The following is a 20,949-nucleotide window of genomic DNA, read 5'->3' on the forward strand; positions in this document are numbered from 1 at the left end:
ATACTGGTGTGCAAAAGAGCAAAAAAAGTAAATAAAAACATGGGGATGAGGTAGGCAGTTGGGCTATTAACAGATGGGCTATTTACAGATGGTCTGTGTACAGCTGCAGCGATCGGTAAGCTGCTCAGATAGCTGATGCTTAAAGTTAGTGAGGGAGATATAAGTRTCCAACTTCAGCGATTTTTGCAATTCGTTCCAGTCATTGGCAGCAGAGAACTGGAAGGAAAGGCGGCCAAAGAAGGTGTTGGCTTTGGGGATGACCAGTGAGATATACCTCCTGGAGCGTGTGCTATGGGTGGGTGTTGCTATGGTGACCAGTGAGCTGAGTGAAGGCAGCCTAGCAAAGACTTATAGATGACCTGGAGCCAGTGGGTTTGGCAACGAATATGTAGCGAGGGCCAGCCGACGAGAGCATACAGGTCGCAGTGGTGGGTGGTATATGGGGCTTTGGTGACAAAACGGATTGCACTGTGATAGACTGCATCCAGTTTGCTGAGTAGAGTGTTGGAGGCTATTTTGAAAATGACATCACTGAAGTCAAGGATCGGTAGGATAGTCAGTTTTACGAGGGTATGTTTGGCAGCGCGAGTGAAGGCGGCTTTGTTGCGAAATAGGAAGCTGATTCTAGATTTAATTTTGGATTGGAAATGCTTAATATGAGTCTGGAAGTAGAGTTTACAGTCTAACCAGACACCTAGAATATGTCGACAACTATAAATACCTAAGTCAGAACCGTCCAGAGTAGTGATGCTAGACGGGGGGGTGCGGGCAGCGATCGGTTGAAGAGCATGCATTTAGTTTTACTAGCGATTAAGAGCAGTTGGAGGCCACGGAAGGAGTGTTGTACGGCATTGAAGCTCGTTTGGAGGTTCGTTAACACACCACCACTAATGAGTTGTGGAGCTTCTCAAATACATTTTTCTTCACCTCAAACAGCAAGTAAACAAAGTCTAATCAAAATCAATTGCGAATGACAATAGTTCCTCAAAGTATTTTCGTATATTTACAGCTCTCGCCCTTTCGATAACCACTCGGCATAAAAAGGAAAAATGTAATGCTCTGATCCAGTGGAAATGTCTTAAAATACCTGATTACTTCTTATCCCTTGCACAAATAGCCGACCGGGAAACTGAGGGCCTAGAATATTTTATACAATGTTGCAAGTTTCGGAGGACCCAGTTGATAGTTGATACAATGTTTAAAGATCGTTGTAGACAGGTCATGTGCAGCAAATGTGATTTATAGGATATTTTCTACCTGCAGACTGCAATGTTTTTATTTGTTGGCTTTATGTAGGCTATTTTTACATAGTTGGCAATGGCAATAAAAGTTACTTTTAGACTTGTATAATTTTCATTTAGATTTAGATAGAATGTAGATTAATCACAGACAATAATTTTGAGATACTATTATAAATTAAATGAAACTGTTCCACGAAAATGTGCATATGAAAATCATAACTGGCACACAGATTGGTAGAAATGGTCAGATAAATTGGAAAAGGTTGCCGACTGCTGATGTAGTCTATTACTAGATCTGTAGTCTATTAGTCTATTACTGAAGAAGCAGAACGGCAGAATTTACAAAGTCCAGCAGCGGACGACCGGCTCCCTCTGGTCAGGTTTCGTTGACGACCGGCTCCCTCTGCGTCGTTTCGTTGACGACGGCTCCCTCTGGTCAGGTTTCGTTGACGACCGCTCCCTCTGGTCAGGTTTCGGTTGACGACCGGCTCCCTCTGGTCAGGTTTCGTTGACGACCGCTCCCTCTGGTCAGGTTTCGTTTGACGACCGGCTCCCTCTGGTCAGGTTTCGTTGACGACCGGCTCCCTCTGGTCAGGTTTTCGTTGACGACCGGCTCCCTCTGGTCAGGTTTCGTTGACGACCGGCTCCCCTCTGGTCAGTTTCGGTGACGACCGGCTCCTCTGGTCAGTTTCGTTGACGACCGGCTCCCTCTGGTCAGGTTTTCGTTGACGACCGGCTCCCTCTGGTCAGGTTTCGTTGACGACCGGCTCCCTCTGTCAGGTTTCGTTGACGACCGGCTCCCTCTGGTCAGGTTACGTTGACGACGGCTCCCTCTGGTCACGTTACGTTGACGACCGGCTCCCTCTGGTCAGTTACGTTGACGACCGGCTCCTCTGCAGGTTATCTTGATGACTGGCCTAGTCATTTGTGTATCTTAATTATTTAATCAAACAGCGTGCTTAAAGCATCAGACAAGTTACGTACATACATATAGTTGATTTTATTAAAACACGGGGCGATTGGTAGAAAGAACAGATGACTCTTGGTTGACCAAGAATTATTTTAGTTGGGGACAGCACTAGAACATGATTTTGGGGCTCCCGAGTGGCGRAGCGGTCTAAGACACTGCATCTCGGTGCTTGAGGCGTCACTGCAGACACCCTGGTTCGAATCCAGGCTGTATTACAACCGGCCATGATTGGGAGTCCCATATGGCGGTGCACAATTGGCCCAGCGTCGTCCGGGGTAGGCCGTCATTGTAAATAAGAATTTGTTCTTAACTGACTTGCCTAGTTAAATAAAGGTTACATTTAAATAAATAAGTGTTTTTTGACAAACCGTTTTTTACAAATCCGTCAAGGCACCAACTTTGAGAAGGGTTTAAAACACAGTGGCTAATATACACGAAAGCGTCTAAAGAGCTTTATTTTACGAGCCTCCCGAGTGGCGCAGTGGTCTAAGGCACTGCATCGCAGTGCTAGCTGTGCCACTAGAGATTCTGGGTTCGAGTCCAGACTCTGTCGCGACCGAGAGGCCCATGGGGCAGCACACAAGTCGTCCGGGTTAGGGAAGGTTTGGCCGGCAGGAATATCCTTGTCTCATCGCGCACTAGCGACTCCTGTGGCAGGCCGGGCGCAGTGCACGCTGACACGGTTCCAGGTGTACGGTGTTTCCTCCGACACATTGGTGCAGCTAGCTTCCGGGTTGGATGGGCATTGTGTCAAGAAGCAGTGCYGYTTGTGTTTCGGAGGATGCATGGCTCTCGACCTTCGCCTCTCCCAAGTCCGTACGGGAGTTGCAGCGATGAGACAAGACCACTCGACACTGCACTAGTCTTACTTCTATATGCGTAATTAGGTGGTGGACCAATTGGATACCACGAAATTGGGGTGAAAAAAAATGCTTTATTGTTTTGGCAATTTTGGCTAGCAAGCTACGGAGGTGGCTGACTAAAACGGAACCCAAACRGGCTGCGCCATCGTGCATAAATGTATTTTATAATTATCTAAATATTTTTAAACGCGATCACGACACGCAGGTTAAAATATCAAAACAAACTCAACCAATTATATTAATTTGGTGACAGGTCGAAAAGCATTTATGGCAATTTAGCTCGCTAATTTGTCCTGGGATATGAACATTGAGTTGTTATTTTACCTGAAATGCACAAAGTCCTCAACTCTGCCAATTAATCCGCACATAAAACGGTCAACCGAATCGTTTCTAGTCATCTCTCTTCCTTCCAGGCTTTTTCTTCTCTTGACTTTATATTGCGATTGGCAACTTTCATAAATTAGGTGCATTACCACCACTGACCTCGTTCGTCTTTCAGTCACCCACGTGGGTATAACAAATGAGGAGATGGCACGTGGGTACCTGCTTCTATAAACCAATGAGGAGATGGGAGAGGCAGGACTTGCAGCGCAATCTGCGTCACAAAAATAATTGACTTCTATTTTAGCCCGTGGCAACACAGACGCTCATTGGTGCGCGCYAGCAGTATGGGTGCAATAATTGAATATCATAGATTTCAAAATATATTTTGCAATGTCAGCCRGTAACTGTTGCTGCTGTTGAAAGAAGTGTCCCGTCTACTAGATTATACGTCACACCAACAGCATTTCAGACAAAAAGTTAAAGTGTAGGAAGCATGAGTTTTTACTCACCAGTGTAACAACACAGTGTGGTTAAAGACTTAGTAAGCTAGTTGTAGTCACGATCTGGTTACCTATAAGTACAAACAGTTATGTTTTTGCGTTATTACATATTTCTTTAACTTATTTCTGGATATCAAATCAAATACAATTGTATTTGTCACATGCGTTACAGTGAACTGCTTACTTAGAAGCCCTTAACCAACAATGCTTTAAGAAGTTAAGAAAAATAAGGGTTAAGTAAACATTTCTAAATAAAAGTAACAAATAATTAAACAGCAGCAGTAAAATAACAATAGCAAGGCTATATACAGGGAGAACCGGTACAGAGTCAATCTGCGGGGGCAACGGTTACGCGAGGTAATTGAGGTAATATGTACATGTAGGTAGTTAAAGTGACTCATAGATAATAAACAGAGTGTAGCAGCAGCGTAAAAGAGGGGTCTTCTACACTACCCACAATGCACTATTTCTCAACATCATATGGAGGATCTACTCTGTGCTACTGAGTTTGTACGCTAGCTCAAACTGGCAAACGTTAGCCACTCCTCATGCACTGTGTGGTTGTGTTATCTAGTGGGAACCCGTTAGCACGGTAGGCTCTGGTGCCTTCTTGCCGTGGGCTCAAAACGAAAGAGAAAATCAACCTGCTTGCTCCTTTTACACAGTGTTTGTTTATATTTACTGACAAATATTGACAAATACAGGCATTTATAAGTAAATTCTTCAAGAAAKAGATGGGTACATATCATTAATGTATAAGTCCCAAAATGGATGTAACAACTGCTGATTGCCCCTTTAATAGTACATCTTGGGCTAAGCTAACAGGAGCTATTGAGGTCTACAGTATTTCAGGCATTGTCATTGGACGCATTTGATCAATTGTTAACGTTTTGTTGATGGTCCACTCTTGATGTTCTACACGTTACAGTGTAGCTTCAGCCATTACTACAGAACAACATTAAAGTGTAGAACCCCTTTACTGCATATTGGTTCAACGACTGCAGAGACGGTACTTACTGGTGTTAAACAGATCTCCAACCTCCTCTTCTTCCTCCTCTTTCAATGTGACAGTGATCTCCCCCTCCTCCTCTTTCACTCCAAAAACTGCATCCTCCTCTTTCTCCTCTTCTTTTACTGTAACATCTTCCTCTTTCACTCTGAACCCGTCTTCCTCTTCCTTCACTGTAACGTCTTTCTCTTCTTCTTTCACTGTAACAGCCTCACCCTCTACTTCTTTTTGTATTGTAACAGCCTGCTCTTCCTCCTCCTCTTTCACAAGAGCTTCTTTCTCCGTCCAGCAGACCCCCTCTTCTTTAGCAGGAGGAGAGTGGCTTAGTGAACTCATGGTCGGAGATGTTCGCTAGCTAGCATTAGCGACTAGCCTAGTTCTAAGCTAATTTAGRAAACAAGCTAGCTGACAAACAACGTAAATATATAATTAAATGGGCCAACAAGTGCATAAAACATAAGTGTGTTTAATACACAGCGACTAATATACACCAAAACAGTGTAAAGAGCGTGAATGTTATAGCTATGTTTGCTAGAAAGCTACCGYGGTGTCTGACTAGATTGTGTTGAAGGAGCGTCCCGTCCACTAGATTATACGTCACACTGGCAGCATCGCCTGAACCTAAAATACGCACATCGCCATCTGCTGACTGGAGTGGGCAACGCAGTTGAGGAACCAAAAGTATATATTTCATTTATTTCATAAAAGTGTAATATTATATTAAGTCGTTCAAAAAGAAGCATGTGTTGATTGATTCGTTTTAATGAGTGATAATTTAAAAACAAACTTTACACTCACTACATATTTGCATTGAACCATACTTCTGACATGGATAATTTTGACCSCAGAGGCATATCTTTTATCATAGCCTAAATGTGGTTTGTTCAATTCTTCCAATTTTTCATGACTTTGTCAATCAACTTGTTCTTAATAAATCTAAATCACGGTTTAGTGTTTCTGTATCAATATGGACATTTAACAAATTAAAATCCCTTGGAGTCATTTTCACCCCAACCAAAAGCACCTTTGATAAATAGGATGTTTATTTCAAATCAAAATCAAATCACATTTTATTGGTGACATACACATGTTTAGCAGATATTATTGCAGGTGTAGCGAAATGCTTGTGGTTCTAGCTCCGACAGTGCAGTAATATCTAACAAGTAATATCTAACAATTTCACAACATACACCCAATACACATAAATCMAAGTATTTGAATCTAGGTTTCTCTGTAGACATGATCAATCCCACCAGAGGGTGGAGGGGCACCTGTATCAGTGGTTTTGACCAGATAGACACCTGCAGATACACAGTATAGTGCCTCCCATGTACTCTCCTAAGATTGGACTTATATACCACGTATCACGTGACTGTGTACATAACTGCCAATGGTAGAAAACTGCCAGCAGTAGAGAATTCTGCCAGAGGTATAAAACTCAGCCAGTGGTATACAGTCCATTCGTTAAGTATTCAGACCCTTTCATTTTTCCCACATTTTGTTACGTTACAGCCTTATTCTAAAATTGAATCATTTTCCCCCTCATCAATCTACATACAACACCCCATAATGACAAACCAAAAACTTTTATTTTATTTTAATTTTTGCAAATGTATTTACTTAAGTATTCAGACCCTTTGCTGAGACTCGAAATTGAGCTCAGATAAATCCTGATTCCATTGATCATCCTAGAGATGTTTCTACAACTTGATTGGAGACCACTTGTGGTAAATTCAATTGATTAGACATGATTTGGAATGGCACACACCTGTCTATATAAGGTCCCACAGTTTACAGTGCATGTCAGAGCAAAAACCAAGCCATGAGGTCAAAGGAATTGTGCATAGAGCTCTGAGACAGGATAGTGTCGAGGCACAGATCTGCGGAAAAGCACCAACACATTTCTTCAGCATTGAAGGTCCCCAAGAACACAGTGGCCTCAATCGTTCTGAAATGGAAGAAGTTTGGAACCACCAAGACTCTTCCTAGAGCTGGCCGCCCGGCCAAACTGGTAGAAGGGCCTTGGTCAGGGAGGTGAACAAGAACCCGATGTTCACTCTGACAGAGCTCCAGTTCCTCTGTGGAGATGGGAGAACCTTCCAGAAGGACAACCATCTCTGCAGCACTCCACCAATCAGGCCTTAATGTAGCAATGATTAAATTGTCAAAATGTATTTCAATGGCCAATTCTGTGAACTGTTCTGTGAAAGGTGTCGGGTAGAGATGACATGCAGGAGCTTGCAGGGATTTGTAGTCTTGTATGTTGTCTCCTTTGATGCTAATTAGCATTTTTGAATCCAAGAGTAAAGAGAGACAAATATATTGATAAAGTATTTGTATTTATTATGGATCCCCATTAGTTCCTGTCAAGCCAGCAGCTACTCTTCCTGGGGGTTATTATGGATCCCCATTACTTCCTGCCAAGGCAGCAGCTACTCTTCCTGGGGTTTACTATGGATCCCCATTAGTTCCTGNTATGGATCCCCATTAGTTCCTGCCAAGGCAGCAGCTACTCTTCCTGGGGTTTATTATGGATCCCCATTAGTTCCTGCCAAGGGAGCAGCTACTCTTCCTGGGATTTATTATGGATCCCCATTAGTTCCTGCCAAGGGAGCAGCTGCTCTTCCTGGGGTCCAGCAAAAATAAATGCAGTTTATACCATTATAAAAACATTACAATGTCATCTTGTTTTTACATGGCATTGTAGATTTGAGTGGTATACAGTATGTATTTTAGATGTTTTCAGTGTATTTTTAACCCTTTCAGACAATGGATTAATCGCAATAAAACAAATATTTGTGCACTAACATTACAAAAAGTTCTCAAGTCTGACAGCCCAAACAAAAACACAAATTCTCAGTCAAAAACACAAGTCAGAACACAGCCTCTCTATTCTCTCATGTGTTTTCAGGTCCTCTGACTGGGAAAATGTCTTTCCACAATGAGAGCAGTGGTATGTCTTCTCCTCCTGTGTATTTGTATGTATTCTTTCATGCTCTTTCAGGTACCTTAACCAGTGGTGCGTCCTCTCATGCTGGTTCAGGTTTCCTAACTGGGCAAAATGCTTTCCACAATGGGAACATTGGACAGGCTTTTCTCCTGTGTGTGTCCTCTAATGCATTTCCACGCTCCCTAACCACCTAAAACTCGTTTTGCCCAGTTAGGAAACCTGAACCAGCATGAGAGGACACACAAAGGAGCAGTGGTAAGGCTTCTCTCCAGCGTGTATTCTCTTGTGTGTTTTCAGGCTCCCTAACTGAGTAAAACTCTTTCCACACTGGGAGCAGTGATGTCGCCCTGCTGGTTTGTGCGTCTCAGGGTCTGGTTCCCCTGAAGGACTCTTCCTGCTGTCAGAAGGAGAGTCTGGTCTCTCTCCTGTCAAAGACAAACAGATTATTTAATTAAACAAAGACCCGAATGAAACCTCCACATGATAAAACTATGARGTTTAATCTAGACTAGATCCCTCAATCACCTGAAGTCAGTTTTCACAAGTATTATTAAACCGACTTCAAAATGCAGGTCTCTGTGTGCTTCTTAGGATGTCCAGGCAGGTGATTCACTTCTAACCGAAGTCTTGCAGGTGTTTACATGGTTTTACACATCTGTCAGGTGATCGAAAAATCTAATTTCAGTACCAGTGTATTATATATATTTTTTCTCACCAKTTTTGTGATATCCAATTGCAACTCCTCTACGGACTCGGGGGAGAGGCGAAGGTCAATAGCCATGCGTCCTCCGAAACACGACCCTGCCAAGCCGCACTGCACTTCCTGACACACTGCTGAAACACAACCCTGCCAAGCCGCACTGCACTTCCTGACACACTGCTGAAACACGACCCTGCCAAGCCGCACTGCACTTCCTGACACACTGCTGAAACACGACCCTGCCAAGCCGCACTGCACTTCTTGACACACTGCTCGCTTAACCCGGAAGCCAGCCACACCAATGTGTCAGAGGAAACACCTGGATTAGAACCAGGGACTTGCACTGAGATGCAGTGCCTTTGACCGCTGGCCACTTGGGAGGCTCTGCTTAAATATTTATATTCCGGAGTCTGACATCGTTCTAACATTTATTAATTTCTTTCTTGTTATTTTGGGGATTTGTGTGTGCATTGATCTGTATTGGTAGGTATTACTGCACTGTTGGAGCTAGAAACGTAAGCATTTTGCTGCACCTCTGATAACATCTGTAAAATGTGTAAGCAACCACAAACATTTGATGACAAGTCTGATTTATTAGGGAAGTTTTTAGGCTGTAGAYACCACTATAATAATAGATATTGTGGACTACAGTATTTAACTAAAATAATATATTCAATGCATGATTAATGTGTTTTGTTGGTGGCCCACTCTTTGATGGTATACACACGTTACAGTGTAGCTTCATCAATTCCGACATTATAAACAAAATTATAAAGAGTAGGACTTACAGTTTTAAACCTGCACCAGTTCAATAACTGCAGACAGTTTGTGCCCGTTTCCAAGATAGTACTTACTGTTGTTAATAAGATCCCTAGTCGCCTCCTCCTCCTCCTTCGATGTGACAGTTATCTTCTCCTGTTCCTCTACCTCTTCTTTTACTGTAACACCCTCCTCCTCTTTCACTCTGAACGAATCTTCCTCTTCTTTAACGGTAACGTCTTTCTCTTCTTCTTTCACTGTAACAGCCTCACCCTCTACTTCTTGTTTTACTGTGACATCCTCCTCTTCCACGAGAATGTTCAGCCCCAGAGCTTCTTTCTCCGTCCAGCAGACCGCCTCTTCTTTAGCAGGAGGGGAGCAGCTTCGTGAGCTCATGGTCGGGTTTGTTAGCTATCCAGCTAGCTACTAGCAAGGTAAATTTGGAATTAAAGGGGGTAACTAGCTAAACGGCATAAGCCAACAGAAGTGTGTTTAAAACAAAGTGGCTTATATACACCGAAACAGTCTAAACAGCTTGAACCTTTCAGCTATGTTGGCTACCGAGGTGGATGACTCGCTGTTATTGTTGAAGTGTTTAGTCCACTAGATTATACGTCACACTAGCAGCGTCGCCTGAAAGACCGCACATCGCCAACTGCAGACACGCGTGCCGACGCAGTTGAGGACAAAGTTATGTTTTTCCAAACAAATCGTTTTAAATGTTTTATTATTAAATAATAATATTACATTGAGACTATCAGATAGATGCATGTGTTGATTAGTGCAGATCTTATTCAGTGAGAATCAAACTTTACATCAACTTGACAGCTGCATTTTTAAGGAAGTTTCTGATTAATTCAMTCAAATTTTCAGATAATGATAAATAAGCAGCGACGTCACAATACATCATGTAGATGTATATAATGAACAGACTAGGTCTATACTGCTCCTACATGGTGTAACAATACATCATGTAGATGTATATAATGAACAGACAATGTCTATACTGCTCCTACATGGTGTAACAATACATCATGTAGATGTATATAATGAACAGACAATGTCTATACTGCTCCTACATGGTGTAAGAATACATCATGTAGATGTATATAATGAACAGACTAGGTCTATACTGCTCCTACATGGTGTAACAATACAGACTAGGTCTATACTGCTCTTACATGGTGTAACAATACATAATGTAGCTGTATATAATGAACAGACGAGGTCTGGTGTGGGGCTTTAAGGCAATGCTGTTAGTGTGACGTATAATTTAGTGGACGGAACGCTTCTTTCAACAGCAGCAACAGTCAGCCACCTCGGTAGCTTGCTAGCCAAAATAGCCGAACCAATAAATGTCTTTAGACGCTGTCGTGTATATTAGCAACTGTGTATTAATCCCACTTCTGTCGTCTAGTTAGTTATCCGTAGTCATTTCATATTTACGGTGTTGTTGTTGTTAATCAGCTAGCGGGCTGGTTAAGTTAGCATTAGCCTAGCTAGCTAACATCTCCGACCATGAGCTCACTAAGCCACTCTCCTATTAAAGAAGAGGTCTGCTGGACGGAGAAAGAGGGTCTTTGGCTCAACGTTGTTGTGAAAGAAGAGGAGGAAGAAGAGGATGTCTCAGTAAAACAAGTAGAGGGTGAGGCTGTTACAATGAAAGAAGAAGAGAAAGACGTTTCAGTGAAAGAAGAGGAAGATGCGTTCAGAGTGAAAGAGGAGGAGGGGGAGACTGTCACATCCAAAAAGGAGGAAACTGGATTTCTGGGCCCTGTTTCTCAAACGCATCTTAAGGCATCCAACGATGAACTTAGCAGTAAGATGGTTTTGAGAAACCGTTCCCTGATTAACACTAGTAAGTACTGTCTTAAAAACAAAGGCACAAACTCTGCAGTTGTTGAACTGATGTTTGGTGTTAAAGGGGAAGTCTGCAATTGCTACATCTATATTTGGACTTTAAATGATTTATTTATAGCCATTGATTCTTGAAGAATATAACACATGCCTCATGAGCTTAGTTCAACTGCTGTACCCCATCAGAAACCTAAATAAGCTTTTATTACTCCCAATGTTTAAAAACAATGTAAATCAARACTGTATAGCKTCAACATGGTTAAAACTATAATGTTGATATCATGGATGGTCAGTCCTTGCATCCATAGGTCTGTCTATGAATTTGAAAGTAGTTACATTTCTCCAACCCCATCATCATCATTTTATTACCAAGAAAATGTTTTAACTGCAGATTGGTTGGTTGATTGGTGTGTGGGTTTTTAAAGGGGCAACCTAGTTTTTAAACAGCAACAAAATGGCTGCACAGAGACTTAGTTTGGTAAACAGATGGGGGAAGGAGAAATGTAACCACTCAAATTCCTAGAGAAAGCTATTGTAGTAACCTTAATCCAAAACCTAGCAACCTCWTCAAGAAGTTCAGACATCTTGGCGTAACAGTTATAAGGTGTTGGCTTGACAGTCGCTGGACCCAGGTTTGAGTTCAGCTCAGGGCTACCCCCTGCATTCACTACACTATGAATACAAAGACTGGCCATCCATGAGGTCAAAATTATCGTTTTAAACAGATTTTGAGGCTATATAGTATATTCTAGAATTACCAGTGAAGATTTCCTGTGGGGGTCAAATTGTTACAGCTGTTGATAAGTCATTGTATAATATTCAGCCAATTTTTTCTCATGCCGATACATTAAAGGCTTAACATACCTAGATTCTATTACATTTATGAATTGGTTTGAAACCTTTGTTTTAAACCCTTCTCAAAGTTGGTGACTTGACGGATTTGTAAAAAATGGTATGTCATAAAACACAATTTTTTGTTTATTTAAATGTAACCTTTATTTAACTAGGCAAGTCAGTTAAGAACAAATTCTTATTTYCAATGACTGCCTACCCCGGACGACGCTGGGCCAATTGTGCGCCGCCCTATGGGACTCCCAATCACGGCCGGTTGTGATACAGCCTGGATTTGAACCAGGGTGTCTGTAGTGACACCTCAAGCACTGAGATGTAGTGTCCGCTGCGCCACTCGAGAGCCCCAAAACCTAACTAGAAGGAAACCCCACCCCCCTCCTCCCGCTGCTGGACTTCGTAAATTCTGCCGTTATGCCACTGAAGATTTCAGTAATAGACTACACCAGCAGTCGGCAACCTTTTCGATTTGGAGTGCCAATTTATCTGACAATTTCTAKCAATCTGCGTGCCAGTTATGATTTTCATATGCACATTTTCGTGTAACAGTTGAATTTAATTTATAATAGTATCTCAAAATCATTGTCTGTGATTAATCTACATTCTAAATCTACATAAAAAAATTATACAAATCTAAAAGTAACTTTTATTGCCATTGCCAACTATGTAAAAAATATCCTACATAAAGGCAACAAATAAAAACATTGCAGCCAGCAGGTAGAAAATATCCTGATAAAAATAAATATCCTAGAAATCACATTGGCTGCACATGGCCTGTCTACAACGAACTTGAAACATTTGTATCAACTATCAACTGGGTCAGCCTGAAAGGAGAGCCCACAGTCTATGGTAGGTAGCGGGCCGTGTCGGTGGCACTGTATTGTCCTCAAAGCGAGCAAAGAAGTTGTTTAATTTGTCTGGTAGCAAGACGTCGGTGTCTGCGACGGGGCTGGTTTTCTTTTTGTAATCCGTGATTGACTGTAGACCCTGCCACATACGTCTTGTGTTTGAGCCGTTGAATTGCGACTCTACTTTGTCCCTATACTGACTCTTTGCTTGTTTGATTGCCTTGCGGAGGGAATAGCTGCAGTGMTTGTATTCGGTTATGTTTCCGGTCGCCTTGCCATGGTTAAAAGCGGTGGTTTGTGCTCTCAGTTTTGCTCGAATGCTGCCATCAATCCACGGTTTCTGGTTAGGAAACGTTTTAATATTCACCGTGGGTACGACATCTCTGATTGCTAATAAACTCGCTCACCGAGTCAGCGTTTACATCAATGTTGTTGTCTGAGGCTATCCGGAACATATCAGTACACGTGATCGAAACAATCTTGAAGCYTGGAATCCGATTGGTCAGACCAGCGTTGAATAGACCAGCGTTTCCTGTTTTAGTTTCTGTCTATAGACTGGGAGAAACAAAAGGGAGTCATGGTCAGATTTGCCAAAGGCAGGTTGGGGGAGGGCTTTCTATGCATCGCGGAACGTCGAGTAGCAGTGATCCAGAATGCTATCAGCTCGAGTCGCGCAGTTGATATGATGATGGGATTTAGAAAGGCTTCTTCTCAGGTTAGCTTTGTTAAAATCCCCAGCTACAATAAATGCAGCCTCGGGATGTATGGTTTCCAGTTTACATAGTCCAGAGAAGTTCTTTCAGGGCCGTCGATGTATCTGCTTGGGGGGGACATACTATAATTGAAGAGAATTCTCTTGGTAGATAATGCGGTCGGCATTTGATTGTAAGGAATTCAAGGTCCGGTGAACAAAAGGACTTGAGTTCCTGTGACACCACGAGTCGTTAATCATAAGGCATAACCCCCTCCCTTCTTCTTGCCAGAGAACTGTTTGTTTCTGTCSGCGCAATGCATGAAGAAACCGGGTGGCTGTACCAACTCTGACAACGTATACCGAATGAGCCATATTTCCGTGAAACAGGGAATGTTACAATCMCTGATGTCTCTCTGGAAGGCAACTCGTGCCCTAATTTTGTCCACCTTGTTGTCTAGAGATTGGACATTGGCGAGTAATATGCTCGGAAGCGGTGGATGGTGTGCTCGCGTTCTAAGTCTAACCAGTAGGCTGCTCAGTCTGCCTCTCCTGTGATGATAATAATAATCATAATACATAAAACAACAAATAACTGCATAGTTTTCTAAGGACCTGAAGCCATCTCTGTCAGCGCCATCTTGCACGGTCTGGGTGGTCTGCCAGGGGCCGGTTTCATTTAGTATCCGTTTGGGTCGGCATGGGGAATGATTCAATTTCCCCATAGTATGTTGTACCGAAGTTGAACGACTGAAAGGGAGTGTAACTTTATGACTATAATTACTGTTCCCTGAAGGAAAGAAACGAGGTACAACATCTGTTTGGCCCCACCCCTTCCTGGGTTGGTGAAGAGCGGTATTAAATTTAAGGAATAAGTCCAAGCCACATGCTCATCCACCTGTGGAAGGTGGGGCTTCCWGCGAGGCGTGGATTTAATAGTATGTTGTACCTAGTTTCCCTCCTTCAGGGAACAATAGTTATAGTCATAACGTTACACTTGTCATATGATGAACTTCAACTTAAATACTGGATCTTGCTGTCTAACCGTTTTTTTGTATTCAGATCTCTGAAATGCACTCGAACTACGTAACATTTAGTGGCTTATGTTACGCTGGGAAAACAGTTTTTGTGGGCACAGAAATCCTAAATAATTTCAGTTTGCTAAATCKAATGGTTTTAACTGAGTCATCTTAAGTTGATTGACAACAKCCAAATTAATACTGTCATTTATTTATTTAACCCAGTATTTCTACTTTGCACATTCACCTACTGCAAATCTACAATTCCAGTGTTTTTAATTGCTATATTCTATTTACTTCGCCACCGTCGCCTTTTTATTGCCTTTACCTCCCTTATCTCACCTAATGTGCTCACATTGTATATAGACTTGTTTTTGTACTGTATTATTGACTGTATGTTTGTTTTACTCCATGTGTTGTATGTGTCGAGCTGCTTTGCTTTATCTTGGCCAGGTCGCAGTTGTAAATGAGAACTTGTTCTCAACTTGCCTACCTGGTTAAACAAAGGTAAAATAAAATGAATAAAAAAATTAACGCAGTTCTTAAATAATTACACATAATTCTTAATACTGTAGCTGTTTAGTTAGTCACATGTTCAACTATCATCAGCTGATCCAGGAAATAATTTTCTGAATGCCAGTCAAATGAAACATCACGACATAGGTATATTTGTTGTTAGGTGAAGTTATGGGTCCTACAGTAGGTCTATGTTATTGTTAGGTGAAGTTATTGGCCAATTTGGAAAACACTTAGTTTACAAACCCTCATTGTCAGGCTGATGGAAAAGCTAGCCAAAGAGCATTTTACTGTTTTACATTTTTTTAACGTTTAAAGCAGTTGATTTGCGAGGATGACACAAACATATTAAGCAGGACATTCAAACGAGCCTTACAATTATAATCCAGAGTAATGTGAAATACACTCATAAGCAACCTGGAAATGGAGGTTACTCCCCTGAGMTTTCCCTCATTCACATTCAGAATACATTGTGAAAAACTAAAATCTTTGCTCACCATTTTTGCTCCAGGCAGATATACTACATCCATAACTATCGCTTTCCTCATTAGCAGGGAGGAGTTTCTACAACCAAATTGCATGAGCATCGCCCTCGTGCCGCAATTTTATTAAACACAAGAAGGGACCTATATTGGAGACATATATAGAAACTGGCACACTGCTTAGTTTCAACAACATGAATAACTTATTCTAGCTTACAATCATCGATGTTACTCCTAAAATATGACTTTCTTGCTCATTTTAAGACAAATAATCTTTACATTCATTACAGACGTCAATTGTTGTACAACGTCATGGCTACGCTGTTGGCATCACCTTTTACAGTGGATTCCGCTGTTGTGGGCCTTTAACCATCTGTCGGACTTGTTGTTAACACAGGAGGAGACGTGACTATTGTGGATCCTCTGGGGAGCCTCAACAACCTCATGATGCTGAAGAGGCAGAGAAGAGTCTCTCCAGATCAGAACACCTCAAGAAACACCTGCAGAGATCCACTGGGAAGAGAACTCACCTGCTCTGACTATGGGAAGAGATTCACCTCATCAGGCATTCAATTCATCAGACAATCCAACAGGAGAGAAATCTTTTAGCTGTACTCAATGCGGGATGAGTTTTACTAGGTCAACCAGCCTGATATCACACCAGAGAAACACACAGGAGAGAAACCTTATAGCTGTGATCAATGTGGAAAGAGTTTCACTACATCTAGCTATCTGATTGTACACCAAGAACACACACAGGAGAGAAACCTTATAGCTGTGGTCATGTGGGAAGAGTTTTTGGTCAATCTAGCTATCTGACAGTGCACCGAGAATACACACAGGAGAGAAACCCTATAGCTGTGAACAATGTGGGAAGAAGATTTACTGATTCTAGCAATCTGACCCTACACCAGAGAACACACACAGGAGAGAAACCTTATAGTGTGGTCAATGTGGGAAGAGTTTTGGGTCAATCTAGCGATTCTGACAGTGCACAGAGAAACACATACACAGGAGAGAAACCCTATAAGTGTGAACAATGTGGGAAGAGTTTTACTGCATCTAGCAATCTGACTCTACACCAGAGAACACACACAGGAGAGAAACCCTATAGCTGTGATCAATGTGGGAAGAGTTTTGGTCAATCTAGCGATCTGACAGTGCACCAGAGAACACACACAGGAGAGAAACCATTTAGCTGTGATCAATGTGGGAAGAATTTTGGGCGATCTGGGCAGCTGACTCGACACCAGAGGACACACACAGGAGASAAATCCCATAGCTGTGACCAGAGATAATCTGATAAAAGATCTCTGATCAAACATCAGAAAATACACACATGAAGGAGTTGTTTCATGATATCAATGAATTAACGTCACAATGTAGAATGTTTTAACATTGTAGTAGGAGTATTTTAATAATGTCACAATGTAGAAGCCTAAACATTTGCCCCCTTATCAATTGATTTCAGCATGATATGGATATTAGCCTCGGAGAAAYTCCAGGCTCTGAAATGGAAGAGTACTATTTATGTGATTTAACAAAAATGTACTAACAAAAAAAGAGTTGTTACACTTATCACGTTGGTGACCCACTTGAATCAAAATGCAACACTTCAAAATGTAGCTAGCTGTTTTCTACAAGATGAGTGAAGACAAATAAGTGTTGCGTTCCTTTGTTTAGCAACCCCTACATTTAAATGCATCACTCCAAATTGTAGCTGACTGTCTTCTGCAGGTTGTCCTCTAACCAGTGAGGTGAAAGATATCTCCCATTTCCATTTGTTTTTTTAGTTGTGTTCGTTTCAACATCATGTACAACCTGATTTCCCCATAATCGATATCAGTGATTTATTGCTACTTGTCAAAACAACAGCGTTTTTGGTGCTTGTGCAGTTTATAAGCTGCTTGTTTAAAAATATATATATATATATGATTATTGTGGCAGATGTAAATAGCACATGTTATGTTTAGGTTTTCAATTTATACCAAACTGTTTCTGCATATTGTTTATTGATTTGGACACATTAAAACTGTGTTTTGACATTGGGGCTATCCCACCTAGCAAAATGTAATTGAAAAGATGTTGAAAATAAGACTATGCAATCAAATATTTCATATTTACAATTCATGTAACATTTAGTAATCATTATTTATTTATTCAACCAACTGACAATTTTTTGGGGACAGTTATATTGACATTGAACCCTGATATTATAAAAGCAGGATAACATTCTCAGATGTGCCAAACCAAATGTACTAGAGCATGGCATTGGGGACTGGGCCCCGATCCAACAACATGCCTGTTGAGTGAACCCTGAAAAGAGAGGGAAGCTCCGCAGTGAGGTGGAAAGTTACTATGGATATTGCAGGAGTTTTCTCTTGAAATCAGACATGTCTGTGGTAAGGACAACTTGGTTGCTGATTGTCTCAAGGGTGGGCTGTTAAAAAGATTTGTGTTTTGCGTTTAGCCAGTGAATTGCCATGGATCACAATTTATTTTGACTGGACGTTTTTCCTATTYYWGATGAGTRTTGTTTGGGCTTGTTCCAAGGGGACGAGAGTTCTAGAAGCTAGTGAGTTTTAGGAAGACAATTCAAGAAGCTAGTGGAGTTTTAGGAAGAAGAAAGTTCTAGAAGCTAGTGAGTTTTAGGAAGACGACAGTTGTAGAAGCTCGTGGAGTTTTTCCCCCAAGATGTATTATTTAGAAATACGTGTTTTTTCTTGTTTTTAGTTGTTGACAGCCAGTAGACACCATGTTTATATTGGTGAAGGTGAAGCATTGTAGTTGATTATAATGTGAAATGGAAGTTGTTTTCTGTTGGTGGTGAGCAAACTTGTCCAACAAGAATATAGGATATATTTGTTGTCTTAAGGTGTTACAGTCTTTGGTTTTTCGATTTATGTTTTGAGGTTGGACTTTAGCACGTATAGCTCGTTAGCACGTATAGCTCGTTAGCACGTATAGCTCGTTAGCACGTATAGCTCGTTAGCACGTATAGCTCGTTAGCACGTATAGGTCTCGTTAGCACGTATAGTGCTCGTTGTCAGTATAGCTCGTTAGCACGTATAGCTCGTTAGCACGTATAGCTCGTTAGGCACGTAATGCTCGTTAGCACGTATGTTATAGCTCGTTAGCACGGTATAGCTCGTTAGCACGTATAGCTCGTTTTAGCACGTATAGCTCGTTAGCACGTATAGCTCGTTAGCACTGATTGGTGTCACCTCGTTAGTCAGTATGTGTTACACCTGTGCTGGCTTGTCCATGTCGTTAGTGGGAAGGTGTTTCACCTGAGCTGGTTCAGGTTCTATTTAAGAGTGTCTGGCCCAGTGCTCCAGTTGTCTTGATAGATGTGGAGAGTCAACACCTTTAGTTGCTCTACCCTTTTGGTTTACTTCCTCTCTTTAAGTTMTGTGMGGGTTTTTCTTTTGTTTGCCTCTTCTTGGGCAGATTTAGTGGGTTTCATGATGGGTGTCTTTTATGTCCCAGTTGTTGTTACTAGTCAACTTTTAGTGGACACCCCCATAGTGTCTTTCAGAACCCCTTATATTTTGGGGTTGGATATTGCATCCGATTAATATTTTAATCAATTGCATTTCATTAAGGTGTTCATTAGTCTTTCAGTTGTCAGTCTTCTGTTTTTTATCCTCATGTTTGTGTACTAAATATTTATTTTCATCGATTTTTCCTGTGAAACCATTGAGTTGCATCCATGTCTGAAATGTGCTGTATAAATAAAGCTTGATTTGATTTGAACATATGAACCCAATGAACAATCAACAGACTCTTGGTCCATCTTAGTATGAAAAACAGTATCACTCTTCCAGCCTGCTGAAGGCGTGGTGGAGTGGTAAACACCACCCCCGGCTCTACCAGGGGCTTGAGGTGGTCTCCCACAGCTCTGCTTATTCTCATTAATTTCTTGACTGCAACACAGAAACACATTTAGTTATATTATATAAAACACTCAAAGTAATGGATATGGAGCATCTACAGCCTCAGTTACACCTGGCACCTAAATGTGACTTCTGTCATCTGATCWCTCCAAGTTGCATTAGGTCTGGATGCACAGAAGTCAGAATGTGCTGCATTAGGTTTAGATCTGCCAGGATGGGCATTGTGTTTGGAATTTGAGTATGGCCACCGAATATGCATCAGCAATGTAAAGAGATGGGGTGAATGAGTGGGGAAAAGTACATTTGACACAAATTAACTTCATAATATCGAATAACAAATGTGTGTGCCTGAGGGGAAATTAACTTTRATACAGCCAAAAGAGGTGAGAAATTACACCAATATCAGTGGACAATTTGCACTAATGTAAATAAACATTGATGATGGAACACATTCCCCTTTGCTGACGTGATGAACAGGGGACATAAATATGAACAGGGGACATAAATATTTACCATCTAAACCATGTGTGACCTCTCACCTCTCTGGCTCAGCCTTCCTTCCTCAACAGCTCTCTGACTGAGCTCCACCCTCACTGGGTCTTCAGAGGAGAGGAAGGATGAATGGATCATTCAGTCAATAAAGTGTAGAGCTGCTGTCTATGTTGTCTGACAAAATCACAATTTTAGTAGTTCATTAAAGTAAATAAGGCTTTATGACTGCTGAATACCAACTATCAATCACTTAGATCATGTATTTTCAGGTAGAGATACATCCTTGGGACGTCCCTAACCGATTGAGTTGACATTTAAAATGGCTGAGGTAGGGGTTAAGGTTAGGATTTAGGGTAGGGATGTCCCAAGGATCCAGGTTAGCATTGACCATTGTGTATTCTTCTGTCTCTTTTACATAGCAGGTGTAAAATAAACAGACAAGACAAGTAGACACGCAGTGCATTATGGTCGTTGTAGTTTAAAAATAGCATCTAATTTTGCCAATCTGTTTGTGGGGTTGTTTGAGAAGAACGTGATTGTCAGCCCTAACAATCCATTCTAGCACCTCATCAGGCTCTGAAAAAGGCTTCATTGATGACGTGTTCCTTCTATTCCAGGGGACAGCAGAGGAACTTCATTGATTCCAATCCTTCATCAATACAAGCAGTGAACATCTGAAATTCACCCTCACCTTTGATGAGCATGAAACAAGTTATCTGGGCATTTTGATTAAGTGATTAAGGGTGTGGATTTAGCACAGACCTATACAGGAAGCAGGCGGACAGGAATTCCCTGTTACGCGGAGACAGCTTCCACCCTACACCCCTAAAAAAGAGCCTCCCCATCAGCCAATACAGTTGCATACACAGGATTTGTAGTACACATAGTGACTATGACAAACAAGCCGAATGTCTGGATGAGTGTTTCAGACAGCGGGGTAACCCAGAGGAATGGCTGGATGAGTGTTTCAGACAGCGGGGTTA

The 20,949-nt window shown here is 41.6% G+C and overlaps 2 protein-coding genes and 1 long non-coding RNA gene across 7 annotated transcripts in view; 1 reads left to right on the forward strand and 2 right to left on the reverse strand.

Annotated features, from left to right (window-relative positions):
* Positions 1-5,495, reverse strand: part of LOC111973275 (zinc finger protein ZFP2-like) — an 8,451-nt gene extending 2,956 nt beyond the window's left edge. Inside the window, exons 1-2 of one of the 3 annotated variants that reach the window (XM_070446658.1) lie at positions 5,055-5,495; positions 4,916-5,021 (exon numbers count right to left, since the gene is read on the reverse strand). In XM_070446658.1, coding sequence (XP_070302759.1) covers positions 4,916-5,021; positions 5,055-5,243 — 295 coding nt within the window. In that variant the 5' untranslated portion in view covers positions 5,244-5,495. Of the gene's footprint in view, positions 1-4,915 lie in introns of all 3 variants that reach the window. The other 2 variants (XM_070446660.1, XM_024000583.3) reach the window with 2 other exon arrangements.
* Positions 5,496-7,799: 2,304 nt separating this feature from the next.
* Positions 7,800-9,923, reverse strand: LOC111973284 (zinc finger and SCAN domain-containing protein 31-like). The gene is made up of 2 exons (XM_024000602.3): positions 9,412-9,923; positions 7,800-8,282 (listed from the first exon to the last, which is right to left on the reverse strand). Exons 1-2 carry the CDS (start codon positions 9,710-9,712, stop codon positions 8,068-8,070), a joined length of 516 nt encoding a protein of 171 aa, XP_023856370.1. The 5' UTR covers positions 9,713-9,923; the 3' UTR covers positions 7,800-8,067.
* A 662-nt stretch (positions 9,924-10,585) lies between these two features.
* The window catches only part of LOC139028692 (uncharacterized), an 83,613-nt gene continuing 73,249 nt past the window's right edge, over positions 10,586-20,949 (forward strand). The window contains exons 1-4 of one of the 3 annotated variants that reach the window (XR_011480932.1): positions 10,586-11,178; positions 15,979-16,522; positions 16,610-18,590; positions 18,779-19,090. This is a non-coding gene — a long non-coding RNA (uncharacterized lncRNA). Of the gene's footprint in view, positions 11,179-15,978; positions 16,523-16,609; positions 18,597-18,650; positions 18,675-18,778; positions 19,466-20,949 lie in introns of those variants that run through there. The other 2 variants (XR_011480931.1, XR_011480933.1) reach the window with 2 other exon arrangements.

This window comes from Salvelinus sp. IW2-2015, linkage group LG2 (assembly GCF_002910315.2).
Source record: "Salvelinus sp. IW2-2015 linkage group LG2, ASM291031v2, whole genome shotgun sequence".
Taxonomy (NCBI): Eukaryota; Metazoa; Chordata; class Actinopteri; order Salmoniformes; family Salmonidae; genus Salvelinus; species Salvelinus sp. IW2-2015.